Below are 20,755 nucleotides of genomic sequence, written 5' to 3' on the forward strand. Positions count from 1 at the left end.
GGGACCTAGCAGTCATACTCTCAGATATTTACCCTGGTGAATTAGAAACACTTATATTTATACAGACACTTGTACACAAATCTTATAGCAGCTATGTTTGTAATTAATAACTACAAAGGGTATGGAGGAACTTTTTGAGGAGGATTATAGTTGTGGTCACATGATTATAGAAGTTTGTCAAAATTCAGAAGACTGGACACTCCGGAGAGTCTGTTTTCCAGTATGTAAATGACATTACTTCTAAAAAATTGTTATGCTATGGTTTGCATCTTTAGCATCAGTGAAAGGTCCATATGACAAAAGCTCCATTGCCCTTAACGTGACGCTGTTGAAAGTGATAGAAATTTAGGATAGAGAGCCTACAGGGACAGCTTTCAGTCCTTAAGGGGACAGTGGAGCCCCAGTCCCTTCTTCTCTCTTTGAGGTCCTAACCACAAGGCGAGTTCACCATGAGCTCCTACCATGATTTTCTGCCTCAATACAAGCTCAGGTCTAAATGGTTATAGGCTAAGACCTCTAAAACTCCCAGGCAAATAAACTTTTCCTCTTAACTTTCCAATTATTTATATATGTTGTATCTGAGTGTGGGTTTGTGCACATGAGGGCAGTGCCCACAGAGGCCAGGAAAGGTCATTGAATTCCCTGTACCAGAATTCACTGGTAGCTGTTAGGATCCCATATGAGTGCTAGGAACCAAATATATGTCCTCTGCAAGAGTATTATTCTATGTCAATCATGACATTTAAGATTTTTAAAAGGACACAATAGCTGGGCTTGGTGGTACATGTCTTTAATTCCAGCACTTGGGAGTCAGAGGCAGGCAGATCTCTCAGTGAGTTTGAGGCCAGCCTGGTCTACATAGCAAGTTTTAGACCAGTCAGAGCTACATAGTGAGGCAGGTTCCTACCTCAAAAGCAAAACAAATGAACAAAACCCTCAAACAAATGCCAAATAAAAAGATATGTTACTAGAACATACAGATCCTCAGAGGCAACCATATCTTATATTAGAAAATTGAAGTAAATATAAAAGTGATAAAAAGGAAAAACCGTGCAAACAATTTGTTATAGTATTTGGGTGAGCTGGCAATTTTTATGTCAAGTTGACACAAACTATAGTCATCTGAGAGGAGGAAGCCTCAGTTGAGAAAATGCCTCCATAAGATAGGGCTGCAGGCAAGCCTATAGGACATTTTCTTCATTAGTGATTAATATGAAGAGGGTCCAGTCCCTTGTGGGTGGGACCATCCCCGGGCTGGTGGTCCTGGGTTCTATAAGAAAGCAGGCTGAGCAAGCCAGTAAGCAGCACCCCTCCATGGTCTCTGCATCAGCTCCTGCTTCCCGGTTCCTGCCGGGTTTGAATTCCTGTCCTTACTGCTTTGGATGATGAATTGTTATATGGAACAGTGAGTAAAATAAACCCATTCTCCTCAGATTGCTTTTGGTCATGGTGTTTCATCACAGCAACAGTAACCCCTAAGACACTGGTTTGGAAATAAAATACTGGTTTGGGGCTGGGTATGTTTCTCAGGGGTAGGGTGCTTGCCTGTTGTGTATGAGGTTCCAAGTTTGATCCACACACAGTCTGCTACATATATATACAGAAAATCTTCCAACATTTGGGGCAGAAGAAGGGAGGAAAGTTAAGTGATAAAACAATCTTGTTTTCCTGAGGAGACACAGGTAAATATTTAGATTTGATTTTTGGTCCCAGTATGTAGCTATTTTTGACAATCCCCATCTCAAAAAGCATGCCATTATGCAAGCATATCTGTGCACTTAATCATAGACACCTCACTAAGTCCTCCCCATGCCCTCATAGACACCTCTTGTCTCCATGAAGTGCTCTCTACCTGCACGTAACAGATAAAGGCATGACCAGGCTAGGATAGACCATGGTGCTAGGTCACACAAAGAAGCTAAGTGAAGCCTTTGGTTTGGATTGTACTTTGCATTGTGCTGCCCATTCATTCTTATCCAAAACCTTGTTACTACAAATTCCACATCATGGACTCCTAGCCATCATCCTTCTATCTATTCTTGAATATTACTTTCCATTACCACACATTTTTCATAGCACGTAGCTTAATTTGACTAGTTAACCATGCAATTTCATTGTTGAAATATCAGTTTTAGTCCTTCTTGGACAGAAACATCTAGAGTATGTTCAGTCATCCTCAGTATGCAACAGAGGATTGGTTTTATCCCCCCAAGGTTACCAGGATCTGCTGATGTTCAAGCTCCTTACATACAGTGACAATACTTGGCACTTTTTATATCTTTCTAAGTGCCTTAAACTATTTGTACATCATTTGTCATGCCCGATACAATGTGCATGCTGTGTAACTACAACATTTTGTTTAGGGAATAATGCTCAGTATAGACACCATATTTTTTTTCTGTGCTGCACTAATTCCACGGATGTGGAACACACAAATACTGAAGTCTGTTGAATATTTGGGTGGGTAGGAGGAGGGCAAGACTGATCCTAGTCCCCATGACTCAGACTCCTCCCACTATATACCCCTGTGTATATACCCACTATATACAGCCTGGAACTGCCTGGCTCTGACACTTCTTCTAGGATCTTGTCTAGAAGCTCCTGGAAAATGCCCCTTTCCTCTAGGTAACTTGTAAATTTGAACTGAACTCAGTGATTGCTTCTAATAGAAAAGTAAAGCTAGCCGGGTGTTGGTGGCACATGCCTTTAATCCCAGCACTCGGGAGGCAGAGACAGGCGGATCTTTGTGAGTTCGAGGCCAGCCTGGTCTCCAGAGCAAGTGCCAGGATAGGCTCCAAAGCTACACAGAGAAACCCTGTCTCGAAAAAAGAAAGAAAGAAAGAAAGAAAGAAAGAAAGAAAGAAAGAAAGAAAGAAAGAAAGAAAGAAAGAAAGAAAAAGAGTAATGCTAAGCTTCTTATGCAGGTATAATCATGTTTTGTAAATGCGGAAGGCGCTGAAGAGGGGAGGGAGACTGGCAGCTTCAGTGTACTGGGGAGCCAAGATTGAGCTTCTTCTGTAGCATAACAACTAAATATTCTCAGGATGTTGATTTTGGCAGAAGTCAATGGCAAGTTCTCCTTCAACTGTACTAGCTGGCGTTGGCCCCCTCTCTTCCTCACAGGTAGCTGCTCTCTCATTGTCTATCACAACAGGTTCTACTAGGAAGTAGTATTGTCAGTTTTTTCCCCCAGACTGGTTTTCTTTCTTGAACAGAGCATAAATTTCTTGAGGTACAAAAGAAGTATATATAGTGTCATTAAACACACCTCTACTTCATGAATCTAAGAGAGAGACAGAGCATGACCAGTTAAAAAAAAACATGGTTGTGCATTCTTCCATTCCTGCAAACACATTCCAGAAGAATGTCTGATTTCCTCAATGGGTCTTAGTTCTATCCATATTCATGTACAAACCATATGTACCATGCTGTGCCTGAGGGTAAGCTGAGGACCTGGCTATACATGAATTTAGACTCTTGTCCCTGGTATGCTATGCTGCTCCCTGACATTTAACACTTGATAGTTGGGTGCATGTGAGTATCTGAACTTGGTGTAGTGATATATGTAGAGATGTATATAGAGATGTATCTTGGGCAGGTGTGCCTTGAGAACTAAGGTGACTGATTCTCATCTGTCTCTAGAAGAAGCTGTTTCTGTAAACCATGCTTGAGCTCATGAGCATACTTGCCAGGGTTACAGTAAACCCACATTTATTAAAAATACTGAGTACTAGATAAAACTATGCAAGTGAATGAACCTATAATCTTTCTATATGAAAATATTTGAGACAACGATTTCAAAGGATTTCAAAAGGAAATGAAAGGTAAGGAAGATTTAACCCTTTCTACTATATAAACAAAACCTGGGGCTACCATATCCATATATGACAGCTTCCTGTCTACATTTCTAATTTTAACCAGAAGAAATCACTAAGGGAATCAGTCTAGTTAATAGTTTCTAAAACTGACTGATGAGAAAGTGTTCTCCTGTGTTTCCTTTTTCTATTCATTCTTTACCCATCACACCCAAAATAACACAACAGGGGCATAATGGAGCAAATGACCTAATTCTTTGAAGACCTATTTCTCAAAGAAAAATGGAATATTCTCACTTCATATTTATGTGATTTTTGTCTTTTTGAAGAACACTGAGTGAATGTAGGGGTTTTGTTTTGTTTTGCTGGGTGCTTATGGTAAATTTAATGCATGCTAAATATACTTGGAGAATTCATTATTTTAAAAGGTTTGTATAATAATAAAAATTGGACATATTATGCACTCATACACTTGATTATTTTTCCTTGTTTGTTTTATTTTGTTTTGTTGACATAGGACCTTACTCTGAAGCCCAGACTGGCCTGGAATGTGGTATTCTGTACAGCCAAGGTTGGCCTTGAACTCAATCTCATAAGTGCTGGGATTACAGAATGATGGTTTTCTGTGAGTTCATGGCAGCCTTTCTTTTCCTAGCCTCTGTGATACACATCACAGACCTAGTTTTTAAGTCTTTTGTATCTTCTACTTGCAGACTGTGTTCTGGTTCAGGTCCCCAGGCCACTCGGGTAAAGATGTTAGTGACATCTTACTCTCACCTCTCCTTGGCTACCTGGTCCTTATTATCCCCATCCAGTAAATTCAAGTGAGACAAACCAGCATAGCATACCAGTATGTTACAGCATAACACTAGACATTTCCAAAGAGAAGAGTAGCAAGTGACCATAGGGAACATTGTAGAAGAAAATACTTCAAGGGGTGACAGTGGACCACGGCCAGGGAGAGCATTGTGTAGGGCATAATCTCAAGGAGTAAGAGTGGACAGTGGCATGTGAATCATTGTGCTAACCCAAGTGTGAAGGTTGACTTGTACTATTTTCACAAGTCTCTGAAACATACAGTTTACCTGAAGAATGTTTTCCTGTCTGAGTGATTGACAGTCAGGCCCATTTCCACTCTTAGGAAGGGAACAGTAGTCATGTGTCTACCCAAGCTAGAGATAGAATTCCGATTTCATTCTTTGGACTGTTCTTGGCTTTACAGGCTAGTAATTATGAGGTTCACTCCTGTGGTGGTGATCTTCAAGTCTACTATCTAGCTACCTCACAGGTCATGCTAGATTTTCTGGGATCTAGCTCTTTCTCCAGACCTCAGCCCTGCACTTGTAGGCTCTTGCCTTTGTCCGCTCCTGTAGGCATGTGACTTAGTGTGGTTGATTTGGAAGTTCTCTTAAGGTTTCTGGATAACTGGAGCTCCCCATGCTCTGTTTGGCCACTGTATCTCACAGGGCTTTGCTCCTGGGGTCATTAGGTGTCTGGGGTCTTGAAAAGGGGAGTGTCTTTCTTGTCTTCAGCCCTGTCTATGTGCCTTGATGCTGGGCAGCATTCCTGACCATTGTGCATCGGCTTCCCCACCTGCCAGATGGCAGTTCACAGAGAACCCAAGCCTTCTCTTGCCTGCTTGTCTGGTGCCCACTGTGAGCCCCTGCAGTGTCTGTCCAGCTCCTGGCTGCCCGGCACTTACCTGCAGCTTTTCTTCACTTTAGGAAAATGCCAGTGCTTAGCCGCATCCTTAGAAATGATTATTGCAAACTGTTGGTTTAACTTTAGGATTTTGAAATTTAACAGTACTCTTGGAATTAAAATATGTCAATATTTAAAAGTATTATACTGATTCTGTGTAATCTTACCATGCATGTTTGAATTAAATCTGAATATATTTATGGATATAAGTACCTGATATCTGTACCTCGCAGAGAAACTGAATAAATTTAGTTTATTCTAGTTTTTTAATAAGGCAGATAGAACTCTCTCAAGGATTTGTACTAGGTAAATGCTTTTTAATAAGTTATTTTATAGAGTTTTTGTTAAAATATAGTCCAAGTTATTTGCTCAGCTATGTTCTTAGCAACATTATTTGTAAGAGCCAGATCTTGGAAACAACCTAGATCCCCCCCCCCAACTGAAGAATGAATAAAGAAACGTGGTACATTTACACAATGGAGTACTACTCAGTGGCAAGAAACAACAACATCCTAAAATTCACAGACAAATGGACAGAACTAGAAAAAAAAAAAAAAAAAAAAAACATCCTGAGTGAGGTATCCCAAAACCAGAAAGACAAATATAGTATGTACTCACTCATAAATGGATACCAGAAATAAAGCAAAAGATACCCAGCCTACAATCCACATCCCCAGAGAAGCTTGAACTCACTTCCAGAAACAGATGGGAGCAGATGCAGAAATCCACAACTAACCATGGTGCAGCTGGGACAATATATGAGGCCACCAGCAGTGGGTCCATGTTCTAACACTAATGCACAAACTGACTTAGTGGAGCCCATTCTATATGGAGAGATACCTTACTCAGCCTAGACACTGGGATGTGGGGGTGGAGAGGTGCCTTGGTCCTGCCTCAACAAGATGATGGGACAGACTTAGTAAACTTCCTAGGGGAGGCCTTACTCTTCTCTCCAGGGAGCAGATGGGAGGAGGGAAGTGGGGAGAGCTGGAAGAGAGAAGGGAGGGGGAACTGGGATTGGAATGTAAAAAAATAGAGGAAAAATATATGTAGTCCAAGTGTTAACACTTAATGTGCTAGTGTTTTCAAAGCCACCATTTCAGCAAGCACAAACTTGTAATATTCAGGTAATACTGAATTAATTGGTGAGGCTTGGTCAATCCATGCATGCAAATTGTTGGAGTAAAAAAAAAAAAATGTTGTTTGATAACAGCTTCACCTTCCTAGATTAAGGAGGGACATGCTGTAGAGCCTAGTGCCTCCATGTGAGCAAGTGTGGGCTGAGAGCCCAGTGCCCTAGGAAATCTGACAGTGGGGAGGTGGAGGCAGGAGCTACAGGAGTTCATGGCCATATAGGGAATTTGAAGACAAGTTGAGCTAGTGAGATTCTGCCTCAAAAAACAACTAATCAAAAGTATACACATATTGAATCATGCATTGGTAATATGCTTAAGTGAAAATAGTGTATGATTTCAACTGAAGCCACCTACTCTCCTGTACTGTGATCTGGGCCTCAGTTTATTCATATTCATAATCACAACTGTGCTTTATAAGGGTTGGCCTTCAAGTTTGATATAGACAAACCAAACATCTTTTAGACACCTCTTGAGGCCCTTGCCTTTTTGTGTATCAGGGACTGTAGAGGCACAGTGTGCCCCAGCTCTGAAGAGGGCATGCTTATCTTTAAATATCAGTGGCTTTCTGTTTCCTCAAGAAACCACTTGTGCTGAACCAAATTCAAAACAAAATCAGTGACCTTGAATTACTCTTGTTTGTAGTGTGTTCGGCTTTCAAAGAGTTCATTTACATGTAACATTTTTTTTTCAAACAAATCATTATAAGGAATCTAATATTCAAGTTTCCAAATCTAATGTTTCAAACCTAGTTATTCCTTGTTTTGGATCTAAATTAGTTAGAGAAGTATGAGACCCCATGAATTAAAGTGTTACACTTTTACTTCTCTGAACAGCCCTTTAAAAATTGGATTTTGATCTTATGGATAATTTCAAAAATGTCAGGGAATTATTAATACCAAGCACAAATGATATTTTCAAAAATCTTGTTTGCCTGTGGAATTCCTGACAAGAATTCTGTGCACGATGAGGTTTGTATTATTCATTATGATTTCACATGTTTTTCTCACTCAGTATCCAGAGCTGTGTGTTTGCTTGTTTACTCTTTCAACATGTATTTTAGGAGTTTTATTTGATGTCACTCACTATAATGCTCCAGGTGTCACGGAAGAGACTAAAATTCTAACCATCCAGCATTTAAAGACCTACTGATATTGGCAGGGTTAGAAAGAATGCCTCCATTAGGGTAAAGGTGGGTAGAAGATGTTGCAGATTCCATTTTCCATGTCTAGAAATAATAGGCACCTCATTTGTACTTCTAAACTTTTGAGTTCTTTTCACCTGTCTATCAATGATTTCAGTTGTTTTGATGAAAGATCTTATGTAGCTAATATTCACTGTATGCTTACCCTCTGCATCAGACCCTGTATCGTAGAACACTGCAACTGCGTCTCTCTGCAGTGGGACACATTCTGTCTCACACACCAGGATTGTCAAGGTCACAGTGTGAGATCAACTGTGGCTGAACTTAGTCCTTTGAAAATCTGGGCGGTGGCTGGGTCAAGCATAGACTTGCAGTTGGAAACCTAGGAGCAGTGTGACATAGCACATCTTTACACCTTCTTTACTCTCCAGATCCATGGGACTTCTGGGCACAAATGAAAAGAATCATGAAGAAGGAAACCAGGAGAGAGAGGGAGATCCTGGTCTGCTGGTAACAAAAGAAAAAACAAAACACAGAGACAAACAAAACAAAAACAACAAAGGCTGCACAAAACCCATCAAAACCCACAAAGCTGAGGTGCAGGTGGCCTCGACATGGTGTTCTTAGTTCCTGGGTCAGGAAGCGAGCTCCCTACCCGGGAATTGTCTGATCACAGTCAAGTGAACCAGCCAGTTCGCTAGTTAACCCAAGTCTGACTAGAAAAGAGCAGGGCTGCAATTTAACCTTATTCTTAGCTGGAAAATTCAAGGTAGTTCAAGGGATGGAGCAATACACTGCTGAGTCCTGCCAAAGCATAATTTTTGTCACATACCATGGCAAAGCCACCCTGGACTCCAGAATCTTCACAGTTATCTCCTGCCCATCAGCATTTAACTTAGGTACCCCTTGATGTGCCAACCAATCACACTAAAGTCACCAGTGTGCTCACTTTGGAGAGTATCCTGCGTATTCACTAGCTAATTAGGGAACTGATAAGTCAAAAGTTAACTGAAACAAATGTTTTTGTCATTTTTATGAGCCTCCACAGGCTATGCTACTATGTGATTACAGAAAAAAAGAAAAAGAAAAAAAAAAAAAAAAACCTGCCACTGTTGCATTTAAGTGACTACCTACAAGGAGGAAAATTCTTCCAGGCCTCTCCTCATCTAGGAGTCTTACACTCTCATATGCAGGTATCAGTGGTCAACTATCTCTGCGATAGTGACATGTGGCAGAAGGTTTCTCAGAGACAGAATTGATGAGATCCCTTTGGATTGCTGGACTGACAGGCCATTCGTGATCTAGTGGCTCCGTGGGTGTGTAGAATGCAGTTGTTCAGCTTGCCTTCTACTTTGCCTACCCTTACACGCTGTAAACAAGCAGATAAGCCTGAAAATAACAGTGTGTCATACTACCAGTGAGGTAGATTATTCCAGAACAGAACAGAATAGAACAGAACAGAGAGAGGTATAACGTTCTGCCATCTGGCAAAGCTGCTGGCCCAGATGGATTCATTAATGACTTCTCTAAAGTATTTAATCAGACCTTACTGAAAAACACGACTGGCATATTTAATTATCCTAAGTTAACAGGAACTCTGCCAGATATGCCCTCAGTGCTTGAGTCACGCTTGCGCTTAAAGAGGGGAGAAAGATGAATAGCGCCAGGAAGCTGGGGTTTGCATAGACCCCTCATTAGGGAAACTTCTCATTAGTAAATTGTGTGTTGCAGTCTTTGACAGTATTCTTCCTTTCTCGAAGAGTGCACTGTAAGACTCGCCGTGTTGATCACATTCATTTTATCAATAACAATTATCCTGATGAACATCTGGAGCTTGGTCATCAGCACTCTTTCCTGCTTCCTGCCTTTGCGGATGACTTCTAAACAAACAGATGGCCTTCGATAAATCTTTCCTCCAAAAGCCACCGAGTCCACTGCCACATATGTGCTTTATGCCAGCCACCCACCCGAGTTAGGGCCCAAATTAATACACAGAAACTTGTATTAGGTTCAAATGCTGCTTGGCCAATGACTAGGATTCTCGTCTGCTAGCTCAGTCTTAATTATCATAAATCTATATATTTTATAAGACATCTTATCGGAACCTTCCATTGGTGTCCCTCCTTGCTGGTGGATTACATTCTGCTGCTGGAGGAAGAGTGGAGGGGAACAAGGGACACTTCCTGTTTCTCCTTGCTTAAATATGAGTCTCCTTGTTATGTCACTTCCTGCCTGGATCACCACTTCTCTACTACATTTCCCAGAATCCTCTTTGACTCCTAGTCCCATCTAACTTGCTGCCTCATTGGCCAAACAGAACTTTCCTCAACAATCAATAAGATAAACATACATAGAAGTACTTCCCCCATCAATCACATCCATTTTATCAATAACAGTTATCCCAATGAACATCTGGAGCTTGGTCATCAGCACTCTTTCCTGATTACTGCCTTTGTGGATGATTTCTAAACCAACAGATGGCCTTCCTTTGACATATGTATGTTGGGTCTTGTTCCTCATTTCTAGTTATTTAATGCTTATTTGTATCAAATAGTATAGGTGCATAATTAAAATGTTAGAGAAACCCCACGCCTCCTTTCCCACCACCAATCCACTATTCTTAAGAGACTCGTTATTGATGTTCTCTGTAGTGCTTACCTCCAAACCACCCACTTAGTGTAGCTTCTCACCACTTAAACATGCCCGGATTCCTGTTCTCCAGTTTCTGAGGAACCTCCAAGCTGACTTCTATAGTGACTGTACAGCTCATGTCCCCACCAGCACGGCACACAGGTTGCTCTTCCCTCATCCCTGCCAGCGTTTGCTGCTGTTTCCTCAATGCTACCCATTCTGAGTTGTGTGAGACAATCTCAAAATTGTTTTAATTTGCATGTCCCTAAGGATGTTGAATGGTTTTCAGATATTTGTTGGCCATTTGTATTTCCTTTATATGAGAGCTGTCTTTTCAAATATTTAGCCTGTTTGCTGACTGAATAATTTGGGTTTGGAGGTTTTTTTTTGTGTGCTATTTAATTTTTTCTTTATAAATGCTAGATAGTAATCCTCTGTAGGATGTGTAGCTGGCTGAGAGTTTCCCCTTCTGTGGGCTATTTCTTCACTGTGCTAATGGCTTCCCTTTTAATTTCATGCAACCCCACTTGCGGAGCTTGAGATTATTTCCTGAGCAGCTGGATTCTGTCTCCTAAGTCCTTGCCTGTGCCTATATCTCGAAGTGCTTCTAGTTGTCTGTTAGTTTCAGAGTTTCAAGGTTTTTGTTCCATTTTGAATTGATTTTTCTGTGTGCAGAATAAGAGATGCTGACTTACTTCCACTCTTTAAATGTGGGTATCAACGCATCCCTGCACCGTTGGTTGAAGAGGCTTCCTTCTAGCATACATTTTTGACACTTGTATCAAAGGTAGGTGGCCGTGGTGTGGCTGTGTGGGCTTATCTCTCTATTCTGTTTGATTGGTCTTCATGGCTTCCTTGGTGACAGTAGCATACTGTCTTTTGTCCTGAGACTCTGTAGCAAAGCTTGAGATCCAGGCCTTCTGCTGAGGACTGGTTTGGCTATTTGGAATCCTGTCCTTCCATGTAAGTTTGGATGGCTTTTCCTACTTCTGAGAAGAATGCTGCTGGAACACAGATGGGGATTGCTTTGTATCCATAGTAAGATTGTGCTAAAAGCCATTGGTTAGTTGTGGATTTCTGCATCTGTTCCCATCTGTTTCTGGAAAAGGGTTCAAGCTTCTCTGGGGTTATGGATTGTAGGCTGGGTATCTTTTGCTTTATTTCTGGTATCCATTTATGAGTGAGTACATACTATATTTGTCTTTCTGGTTTTGGGTTACCTCACTCAGGATGTCTTTTTTTTTTCTAGTTCTGCCCATTTGCCTATAAATTTTAGGATGTCATTGTTTCTTACCTCTGAGTAGTACTCCATTGTGTAAATATACCACATTTTCTTTATTCATTCTTCAGTTGAGGGGCATCTAGGCTGTTTCCAAGATCTGGCTATTACAAATAATGTTGCTATGAACATAGTTGAACAAATGTCCTTGTTGTATGAATATACCTCCTTTGGGTATAGGCCCAAAAGTAGTATTGCAGGGTCTTGAGGTAGGTTGATCCCTGCTTTTCTGAGAAATCACCACACTGATTTCCACAGCATTCCCACCAGCAATGGACAAGTGTTCCCCTTTTTCCACATCCTCTTCAGCATAAGCTGTCATCAGTGTTTTTGATCTTAGCCATTCTGATTGGTGTAAGATGGAATCTTAGAATGGTTTTGATCTGCATTTCCCTGATGACTAAGGATGTTGAGCATTTCCTTAAGTGTCTTTCCACCATTTGAGATTGTTCTGTTGAGAATTCTCTGTTTAGCTCTGTACTCCATTTTTAAATTTGATTACTTAGTAGTTTGATGTCTAGTTTCTTGAGTACTTTGTATACTTTGGAGAAAAGACCTTTGTCATATGTTGGGTTGGTGAAGATCTTTTTGTATTCTGTAGAGAGCCGTTTTGTCTTGTTGACCATGTTCTTTGCTTTACAGAAGCTTCTCAGTTTCAGGAGGTCCCATTTATTAACTGTTGCTTACAGTGTTTGTGCTACTGGTGTTTTATTTAGGAAGTGGTCTCCTGTGCCTATGCATTCAAATGTATTTCCTAGTTTCTATGAGGTTCAGCGAGGATGGATTTATATTGAGGTCTTTGATCCATTTGGATTTGAGTTTTGTGCATGGTAATAGATGTGGATCTATTTGCATTCTTCTACATGTTGATAGCCATTTACACCAGCACCATTTGTTGAATATGTTTTCTTTTTTTCTATTTTATATTTTTAGCTTTTTTGTCAAAAATTAGGTGTTCATAGGTGTGTGGACTGATATAGGAGTCTTTGATTCAATCCCATTGGTTCACCTGTCTGTTTTATGCCAATACCAAGCTGTTTTCAGAACTATAGCTCTATAGTAGAGCTTGAAGTCAGGGATGGTGATGCCTCCAGATGATTCTTTATTGTACCAGATAGTTTTGACTATCCTGGGTTTTTTGTTTTTCCATATGAAGTTGAGTATTGTTCTTTCAAGGTCAGTGAAGAATTGTGCTGGGATTTTGATGGGGATTGCACTGAATCTGTAGATTACATTTGGTAGGATTGCCATTTTTACTATGTAGATCCTACCTATCCAAGGGCATGGGAGATCTTTCCATTTTCTGATATCTTCTTTTATTTCTTTCATTAAAGACATGAAGTTCTTGTCATACAGGTCTTTCACTTGTTTGGTTAGAGTTACCTCAAGATATTTTATGTTATTTGTGGCTATTGTAAAGGATGATGTATCTCTGATTTTCTTCTCAGAGAGTTTGTCATCTGTATACAGGAGAGCTACTGATTTTTTTTTCTTGAGTTAATCTTGTATCCTGCTACTTTACTGAAGTTGTTTATCAGTTGTAGGAGTTCTCTGGTAGAATTTTTGGGGTCACTTATATAAACAATCATATCATCAGCAAATAGCAAGAGTCCTTCTTTTCCAATTTTTATCCTTTTGATCTCCTTTTGTTGTCTTATTGCTATAGCTAGAACTTGAAGTACTATGTTGAATAGATATGGAGAGAGTGGAGAGCCTTGTCTTGTTCCTGATTTCAGTGGGATTGCTTTGAGTTTCTCTCCATTTAGTTTGATGTTGGCTGTTGGGTTACTGTATATTGCCTTTATTATGTTTAGGTGTGTTCCTTGTATCTCTATTCTCTCCAAGACCTTTATCATGAAGGGGTGCTGGATTTTGTCAAAGGCTTTTTCAGCATCTAATGAAATGATTATGTGATTTTTCTTTTGCAGTTTGTTTATATGGTGGCTCCTTTGACGCTGCTCTGGGCCTGAACCTCTGGCTTTTCTCTGATGCTGGTTCCAGGCTGGGATTCTGGCCTCTCACTTTCTTGTTAAAGGCCTTTTCTATATTGATTGATGTGACCATGTGGCTTCTGTCTTTAAGTTTATATGCTGTATCACATGTTATATCAAGCTATCTTTGTGTCTCTGGAATAAAACAAACTAGGTCATGATAGAAGATCTTCTTACTGAGTTCTTGAATTCAATTTGCAAGGCTTATTAAGAATTTTTACACCTATGCTTTCAAGGAAATTTGTCTATCTCTCCCTCCCTCCTTTCTCTTCTTTGAGTAATTCTGCCTTGGTAGAATGAATTTGATAATGTTCCTTCCCTTTCCATTTTTCAAAATATCTTATTTTTACAAGGACATCTGTTCAACTATGTTCATAGCAGCATTATTTGTAATAGCCAGAACCTGGAAGCAACCTAGATGCCCCTCAACTGAAGAATGGATAGAGAAAATGTGGTTCATTTACACAGTGGAGTGCTACTTGGTGGGGAAAAAACAATGGAATATTGAAATTCACCGGCAAATGGATGGAACTAGAAGAAACCATTCTGAGCGAGGTAACCCAGTCACAGAAAGACAAACATGGTATGCACTCACTCATATACGGTTTTTACACATAGAACACAGGATTACCAGCCTATAATCCACACCACCAGAGAAGCTAGGAAACAAGGAGGACTCTAAGAGAGACATACATGGTCCCCCAGAGAAGGGAAAGGGACAAGATCTCCTGAGAAAATTGGGAGCATAGAGGGAGGGGAGAGGGAGCTAGGAGAATGAGAAGGGGAGAAGGGGGGGTGAGGAAGACATAAGGGAGCAGGAAGGTTGTGTAAGGGGAAGAATAGAGGAGAGAAAAATAAGAGATACCATCAAAGAGGGATCCATATAGGTTTAAAGAGAAATCAGGCACTAGGGAAATGTCCAGAGATCTACAAGGATGACACCAACTAACTATCTAAGTGACAGTGGAGAGGCTAACTTAAATTCCCTCCCCTGACAATGAGATTGATGAGTAACTTATATACCATCCTAGACCTTTCATCTAGCAGCTGATGGAAGTAGAAGCAGATACCCACAGCAAAAAAACTGAACAGAACTGGAATCCAGTTGCAGAGAAAGAGGAGTGATGAGCAAAGGGGTCAAGACCACTCTGGAGAAACCCACAGAAACAGCTGACCTGAACAAGTGGGAGCTCTTGGCCCCCAGACTGATCACTGGGAAACCAGTATGGAACTGATCCAAACCCCATGAATGCGGGTGTCAGTGAGGAGGCCTCAGAAATCTATGGGGCCTCTTGTAGTAGATCAGAACTTATCCCTAGCATAGGAATGGACTTTGGGAGCCCATTTCACATAGAGGGATACTCCCTCAGCCTAGACACAAGGGGGAGGGCCTAGGCCCTATCCCAAAGGATATGACAGCCTCTGAAGACCACCCCCATGGAAGGCTTCACTCTCCCTGGGGAGCAAAAATGATATTGGATAGGTAGGGTGTTAGTGGGGGGCAGGGGAGGAGGGAGGGAGAGGGAATGGGGATTGACATTTAAAACAATCTTGTTTCTAATTTAAATTTAAAAATATTTTATTTTTAATTACCCATATAGGTGTGTGCTGGAGAGAGAGAGAGAAAGAGAGAGAGAGAGAGAGAGAGAGAGAGAGAGAGAGAGAGTGTGTGTGTGTGTGTGTGTGTGTGTGTGTGTGTGTGTGTGTGTGTGTGTGTGTGTGTTTAGAGACTGCTGTAAGCCACATGATTTGGATGCTGGGAACTAAACGTGGATCCTCTACAGCTCGTAACTGCTGAGCCGTTTCTCCAGCCCCTCTTTTATTTCTTCTTGTCATCTTCTGGTTTGGGTTTGTCCTGTTTCTGTTTTTCTAAGATCTTGAGATGCATCATTATGTCATTTATTTGAGCTGTGTAAGATCTGGATTTTTATTTCGGTTATGTGCACACATGTGCCCCAGTATGCATGTGGAGGTCAGAGGATAACTGAATTCTCTCCTTCCAACAGAGGTGGAACTCAGGTCATTAGACTTGGTGACAAGTGCTGGGCCCTTTGACCTTTTCTATATGTAAGCACTCATAACTCCAAGCTTTCCTCTTCGAACTGCCTTTTGCTCCTACCCAAGGGTTTTGATAAGCTGGGCTTACATTTTCACTTGATACTAGAAATTAAAGTTTTTTTTCCCCTAATGGCCTCAAGAGCATGGTGTTCAGGCTCTGTGTATTTGAATAGTTTTTATGTTTTCTCTTGTTATTTATTTCTAGCTTTGTTCCATTGTGTTCTGATAAGATACATGAGATTGTTTCAATTATTTTATATTGTTTGGTAGCCTAGAATGTGTCTGGTGACAAGAATTTGTATTCTGTGTTTGATTGAGGATTCTGTAGATACCAATATGTCCACCTGATCTATGGTGTAGTTTAATTCTGCAGTTTCTTTATTGGTTTTTAGTTTTAATGTCCTATGTGCAGATAAGAATAGGACTGAGGAGATGATCCAGTGAGTGAGAGTATTTGCCATGCAAGCCTGATGACCTAGAACCCACATTAAGGTAGAAGGGGAGAACCAACTCTGCATTTATACATAGCATACATATGTACGCCTGTATTCACACATCATATATACATGTAATAATAATAAAATTTACCAAAATATTTAAAAACAAGAATGAGATATTAAAGTCACCCACTATTACCATTACTGTATAGGAACATGACAGATCTTTCATCTTTTATAGCATTAGTTGGAGTTGGAAGCATTCTTTGATTCTTAGTCTGCAGACATCTTTATAAGTAATAATTATGTCCTAGAGAGAAAATGTAGTTTTATATTTTTTAAATGCTAGCTTGCATATTTTCATTGATGAGTTGAGGATATTTGCATTTAAGATTTATTGTTGAGAGAAGTTAGTGAATTCTTATTATTTTGTAAGTTGTTTTTCTGGTTGGTTAGATTGATTGCTTATTCTTTTCTTTCTTCCCTGCTAGTATTAAGAGTTTGTTGGTTTTCTGCATTATAAATGACAGCTTCCTTTCAATATCTTCTTTGTTCATCTGTTCCATTCATGGAATCTATTCTTTTGCTGTGTTCTGATTGAGACATTCCTTCCGTCTTTGTGAATATCCCTTTAAGAATGTTCTGCAGTGCTGGCTTAGTAGTCATGAAGTCTTGCTTTGTGCCTGGCTTGAAATGTTCCTATTTCTCCATAAAATTGAGTGTTGCTAGATACAGCAATCATGTTTGCAGTTCCTTATTGTTGTAGTTTGAATGAGAATGGTCCTGTATACTCATATGTTTGACTACTTGGTCCCAGGTGGTGAAACTATTTGGGAAGGATTAGAACTTGTGACCTTTTTGAAAGAATCACTGGGCAAGGGGTAGGCTTTGAAGTTTCAAAAGCCACATGCCATGCCCATTGGTGCTCTCTGCTTTCTGCTTGTTGTTTGAGATGTGAGCTTATACGGGTTCTTGCCACCATGCCTTTACTCTACGATGATGGACTCTAACCCTTAAAAATATAAGCCAATTAAATATGTTTTTTAAAAATATGTATTAGTTGCTTTGGTCATGGTGTTTTATAATAGCAATTGAAAAGTAACCAATACACTTACTTTTAAGGATTCAGATATATCACTCCACACTTTCCTGGCTCTGGGATGCTGATGAGAGATTTGACATTATTCTGATGTCCTTTAGGTAAGTTTTGGTTTTTTTTTTCCCCAGGAACAGGTCTGCCCAACCTGTGACTCAAGGGCCACTTGCAGTCAGGGATTAGCTATGAATGCAATTCAACACAAAGACTTAAAAGTACTTAAAGCATTATGATATATTTTTGCAATTTTTTGTAACACAGTTATAAGGTTCTCAAAAGTAAGCTTTGTAGATGACAGTTAGATATGCCTGTGTCCAGCTTTTCCTATTTGCTTTGCTTTGTATTTTTAAAAAGTGTGTGTGTGTGTGTGTGTGTGTGTGTGTGTGTGTACATAAGTGGAAGTCGGAGGAAAATTTGCAGTTCTCACCCTCCACTATAATAGGTCCTAGCAATCAGACTTAGGGTTGGTGGTCAGTGCCTTTACTTGCTGAGCCTCTCACCAGCCCTACTTTGTATTTTTGACATATTGACCATAATAGATCATGGAGAAGTTCTTCTGTTGTCATGTCTATTTGGAATTCTAAATGGTGCTTGTATTTGAATGTTGGAGATTTATTTCTCTAGATTTGGGGAAGTTTCTGGTATCATTTCATTGGATAAATCTCTTGCCTGAAGTTCTTATCTCAGATTCCTTTTCTAATTCATGGATTCTTAGGTTTTGTCTCTTGATCATAGCCCAGTTTTGCAAACTTTGGTCAAGCTCACATGTTTTGGATGATGATATTTCCCTGTTGTCTATCCTAATTTTTCCTTCTCCTGGTTTTTTGAACCTGTTGGTGTTGGTTTCTATGGTTTTGATTTATTGAGTTTTTAAATTTCCAACATTTATTTTAAAAATATTTTTATTTTATCTATCTATATCTATCCCTTTATCGTTCTCTCTCTCTCTCTCTCTCTCTCTCTCTCTCTATATATATATATATATATATATATATATATATTATATATATATACAGATATAATGCCACTGGGGTTGTTAACATAAGTACAGTGCCCACAGAGACCACATGTCAGATTTCCTGGAAATGGAGTTACAGGTGGTTGTGTGGGCTACCCAACATAGATATAGTCCTCAGCATTATTTATGCTTGTGGCTTCTCCTCCTGAAGAATCTCAATTTTCTTGTTGAATTTTTCTTCTATATTGTTGGCTTTTTACCCATATTGTTGACTTTCTAATCCATTTGGCTGACACCATCTCCTGTCCAGGCAGTGGATTGATTTCCTTACTTCATTCATCTCCTTGTTTATATTCTCTTTGACATCATTCGTTACCTATACTATAAAATTTTTTGGCTCTTTATCTAAAGTTTTACTCATTTCAGTATTTTTTTTAATTTGCTGGTTGAGGAGTGAGAGTCTTTTGGAAGAGCCATGTTGCTTATGTTTTCAAGTTTCCTGTATTGGCTATAATCTGTGCCTCTGTTACTTTGTGTAGTCATTACTTTTCTTATTACCATAGTAAATACCTAACAGAAAGTGACCTAAAGAGGAGAAGGCTTATGGTTTGAGGGGATACAGTCCATGAAGGCACAGGAGACACAGTGGTGGAGCATGGGTGATTGGATACACTCTGTCTATGATTAGGAAGCAGAGAGATGAGCACAGGTGCTCACATGTGTGCATGTGTGTGAGGTCAACTTCCGGTATTGTTCCTTAAGGGCGTTCTACTTTGATTTATCCTTGTCTTCCTTCTCCCCTTTTTCATATCACATTTACTTATTTATTAATTGCATCTATGTGTGCACACATAGACGTGCATGCCTGTGTGTACAATTCCTAGAGTGTAATGTGAGTGATGGGATCTGAACTCCAATCCTCATGGTTATGCAGTAAGCACTCTTAACCACTGAGACATCTCTCTAGATTCCTACCTTATTTTTATTTATTTATTTGCTTAGATAAATAAATGTTAGCCTGGAGCTCACCATGATTTATGAGCAGGCTGGTGGCCAATGAGCCCAAAGGACCCTGTCTCTGCTTTCTCAGCTCTGGGGTTGCAAGCAACACTACTGTTCCTACCTTTAACTGTGGATTCTGGGAATTAAACTTAGGCTGTCGTGCTGTGGGCAAGCATTGACTGATCTCCAATTCTCCCTCTTTCATTCAACCTAGAGCTGTACTTCACAGAGTGGTGCCACTTAATATTTCCCTCCTCAATTAAATCACAGATGTGCTCCAAGGAGTATCTCATGGTGACCTCAAATCTAGTCAAGTTTTTTATGGAATAATCTTTCTGTACAGTGTGAAGATGTGTACCATCTTTGCCAAGGCACCTTCTGATTGGTTTACTAAAGAGCTGAATGGCCAATGGCAGGCAGGAAGAGATGAGGGGGGATGTCAGGCAAAGAGAGAGGAGATGAGTTTAGGTGCTGTAGGGAGTGATGTCAGGGGACATGGAGAAGAAACAGAAGGTACAAGATGGAAGAGAGGTAAAGAGCTGGAAAGCAAAATGTAGATTGATGTAAATGAGTTAAGTTATAAGAGCTAGTGAGACAAACCTTTCATAATAAATAGTAAGTCTCCATGTTGTTTTTTGTCAGCTTGTGGCCCAAAGAAAAATCCAACTACACAAGTTGACAGTGGAAATTCGTTCTCACAGTTTAGATAGCCCTTGAACTGCTTAAAACGAGCAGCCTACTGTTGAGAGTGCCTCCCCAGTACAACTCAGAGAGGAGGAGAGAGAATGCTTTGGAATGAGGCTTTGCTTTTCCTTCCGCACCCAGGGAGCCCTGCACCTGTGCTCCACAGGGTTTGCTTCTTTATGGCTTGTCACCTGTTTTTCCATGCCTTTAGCCATTCTGTCACTCCGTTTGTGAATTTCTGAAGCTTTCTCTCCTCTCATTGGAATAGATAGAACCCATATATTTCTTTTCCTGTCCCTTCTTTATTGGGTCATGCAGAGCACACAGAGGCAACTTCTTGTAGGCAATTTTATCTAAAAGTCTCTTACCCTTTTAACCTTTATTTTGAGATTAATTAACTAGAGACAATATTAGCTTCCCAGTTTATACAGCAGTGACTTGAGAATGCTCTGGAATGCTTTGGTGGTCTTTTGATCAGTATAGCTTCTTTGAGATTAATCCTTGTTGTGTATGTCATTTCCTTCTATTGCAAACAAGTCCATTGTGTGAATATATAATAATTTAGTTATTTATTTGCTGTTGATAGGTATTCATTTCCAATTTCTAGATATTATGAATAAAACAAAAATTATTTAGACAAGTATTTGTTTAGTCATTCCCTTTTATTTCTTTTGTCTAAATATGTGGGAGTGAAATGATCTTACATAAGTGAGAGTATGTTTATAACAAAATGCCAAACTGCTTCCAAAATGATCTGTAATAAATCTTCCCATTAACAATACAGACACATTCCAGTTGTCTCTCGTTTTCACACATAGTCTTCTTA

The 20,755-nt window shown here is 39.9% G+C and overlaps 1 protein-coding gene across 4 annotated transcripts in view; it reads left to right on the forward strand.

Annotated features, from left to right (window-relative positions):
* Eml6 (EMAP like 6) overlaps nucleotides 1–20,755 on the forward strand; it is a 252,483-nt gene that overhangs the window by 78,994 nt on the left and 152,734 nt on the right. For 2 of the 4 annotated variants that reach the window (XM_035452556.1, XM_035452554.1), the window contains exon 3: nucleotides 17,312–17,389. The exons of the other annotated variants lie outside the window; for them this stretch is intronic. In XM_035452556.1, the coding sequence (XP_035308447.1) occupies nucleotides 17,312–17,389 (78 nt within the window). The remainder of the gene's footprint in view (nucleotides 1–17,311; nucleotides 17,390–20,755) is intronic. 4 annotated transcript variants of the gene reach the window in all.

The sequence above is a fragment of the Cricetulus griseus genome (genome assembly GCF_003668045.3).
Source record: "Cricetulus griseus strain 17A/GY chromosome 1 unlocalized genomic scaffold, alternate assembly CriGri-PICRH-1.0 chr1_1, whole genome shotgun sequence".
Classification (NCBI taxonomy): Eukaryota; Metazoa; Chordata; class Mammalia; order Rodentia; family Cricetidae; genus Cricetulus; species Cricetulus griseus.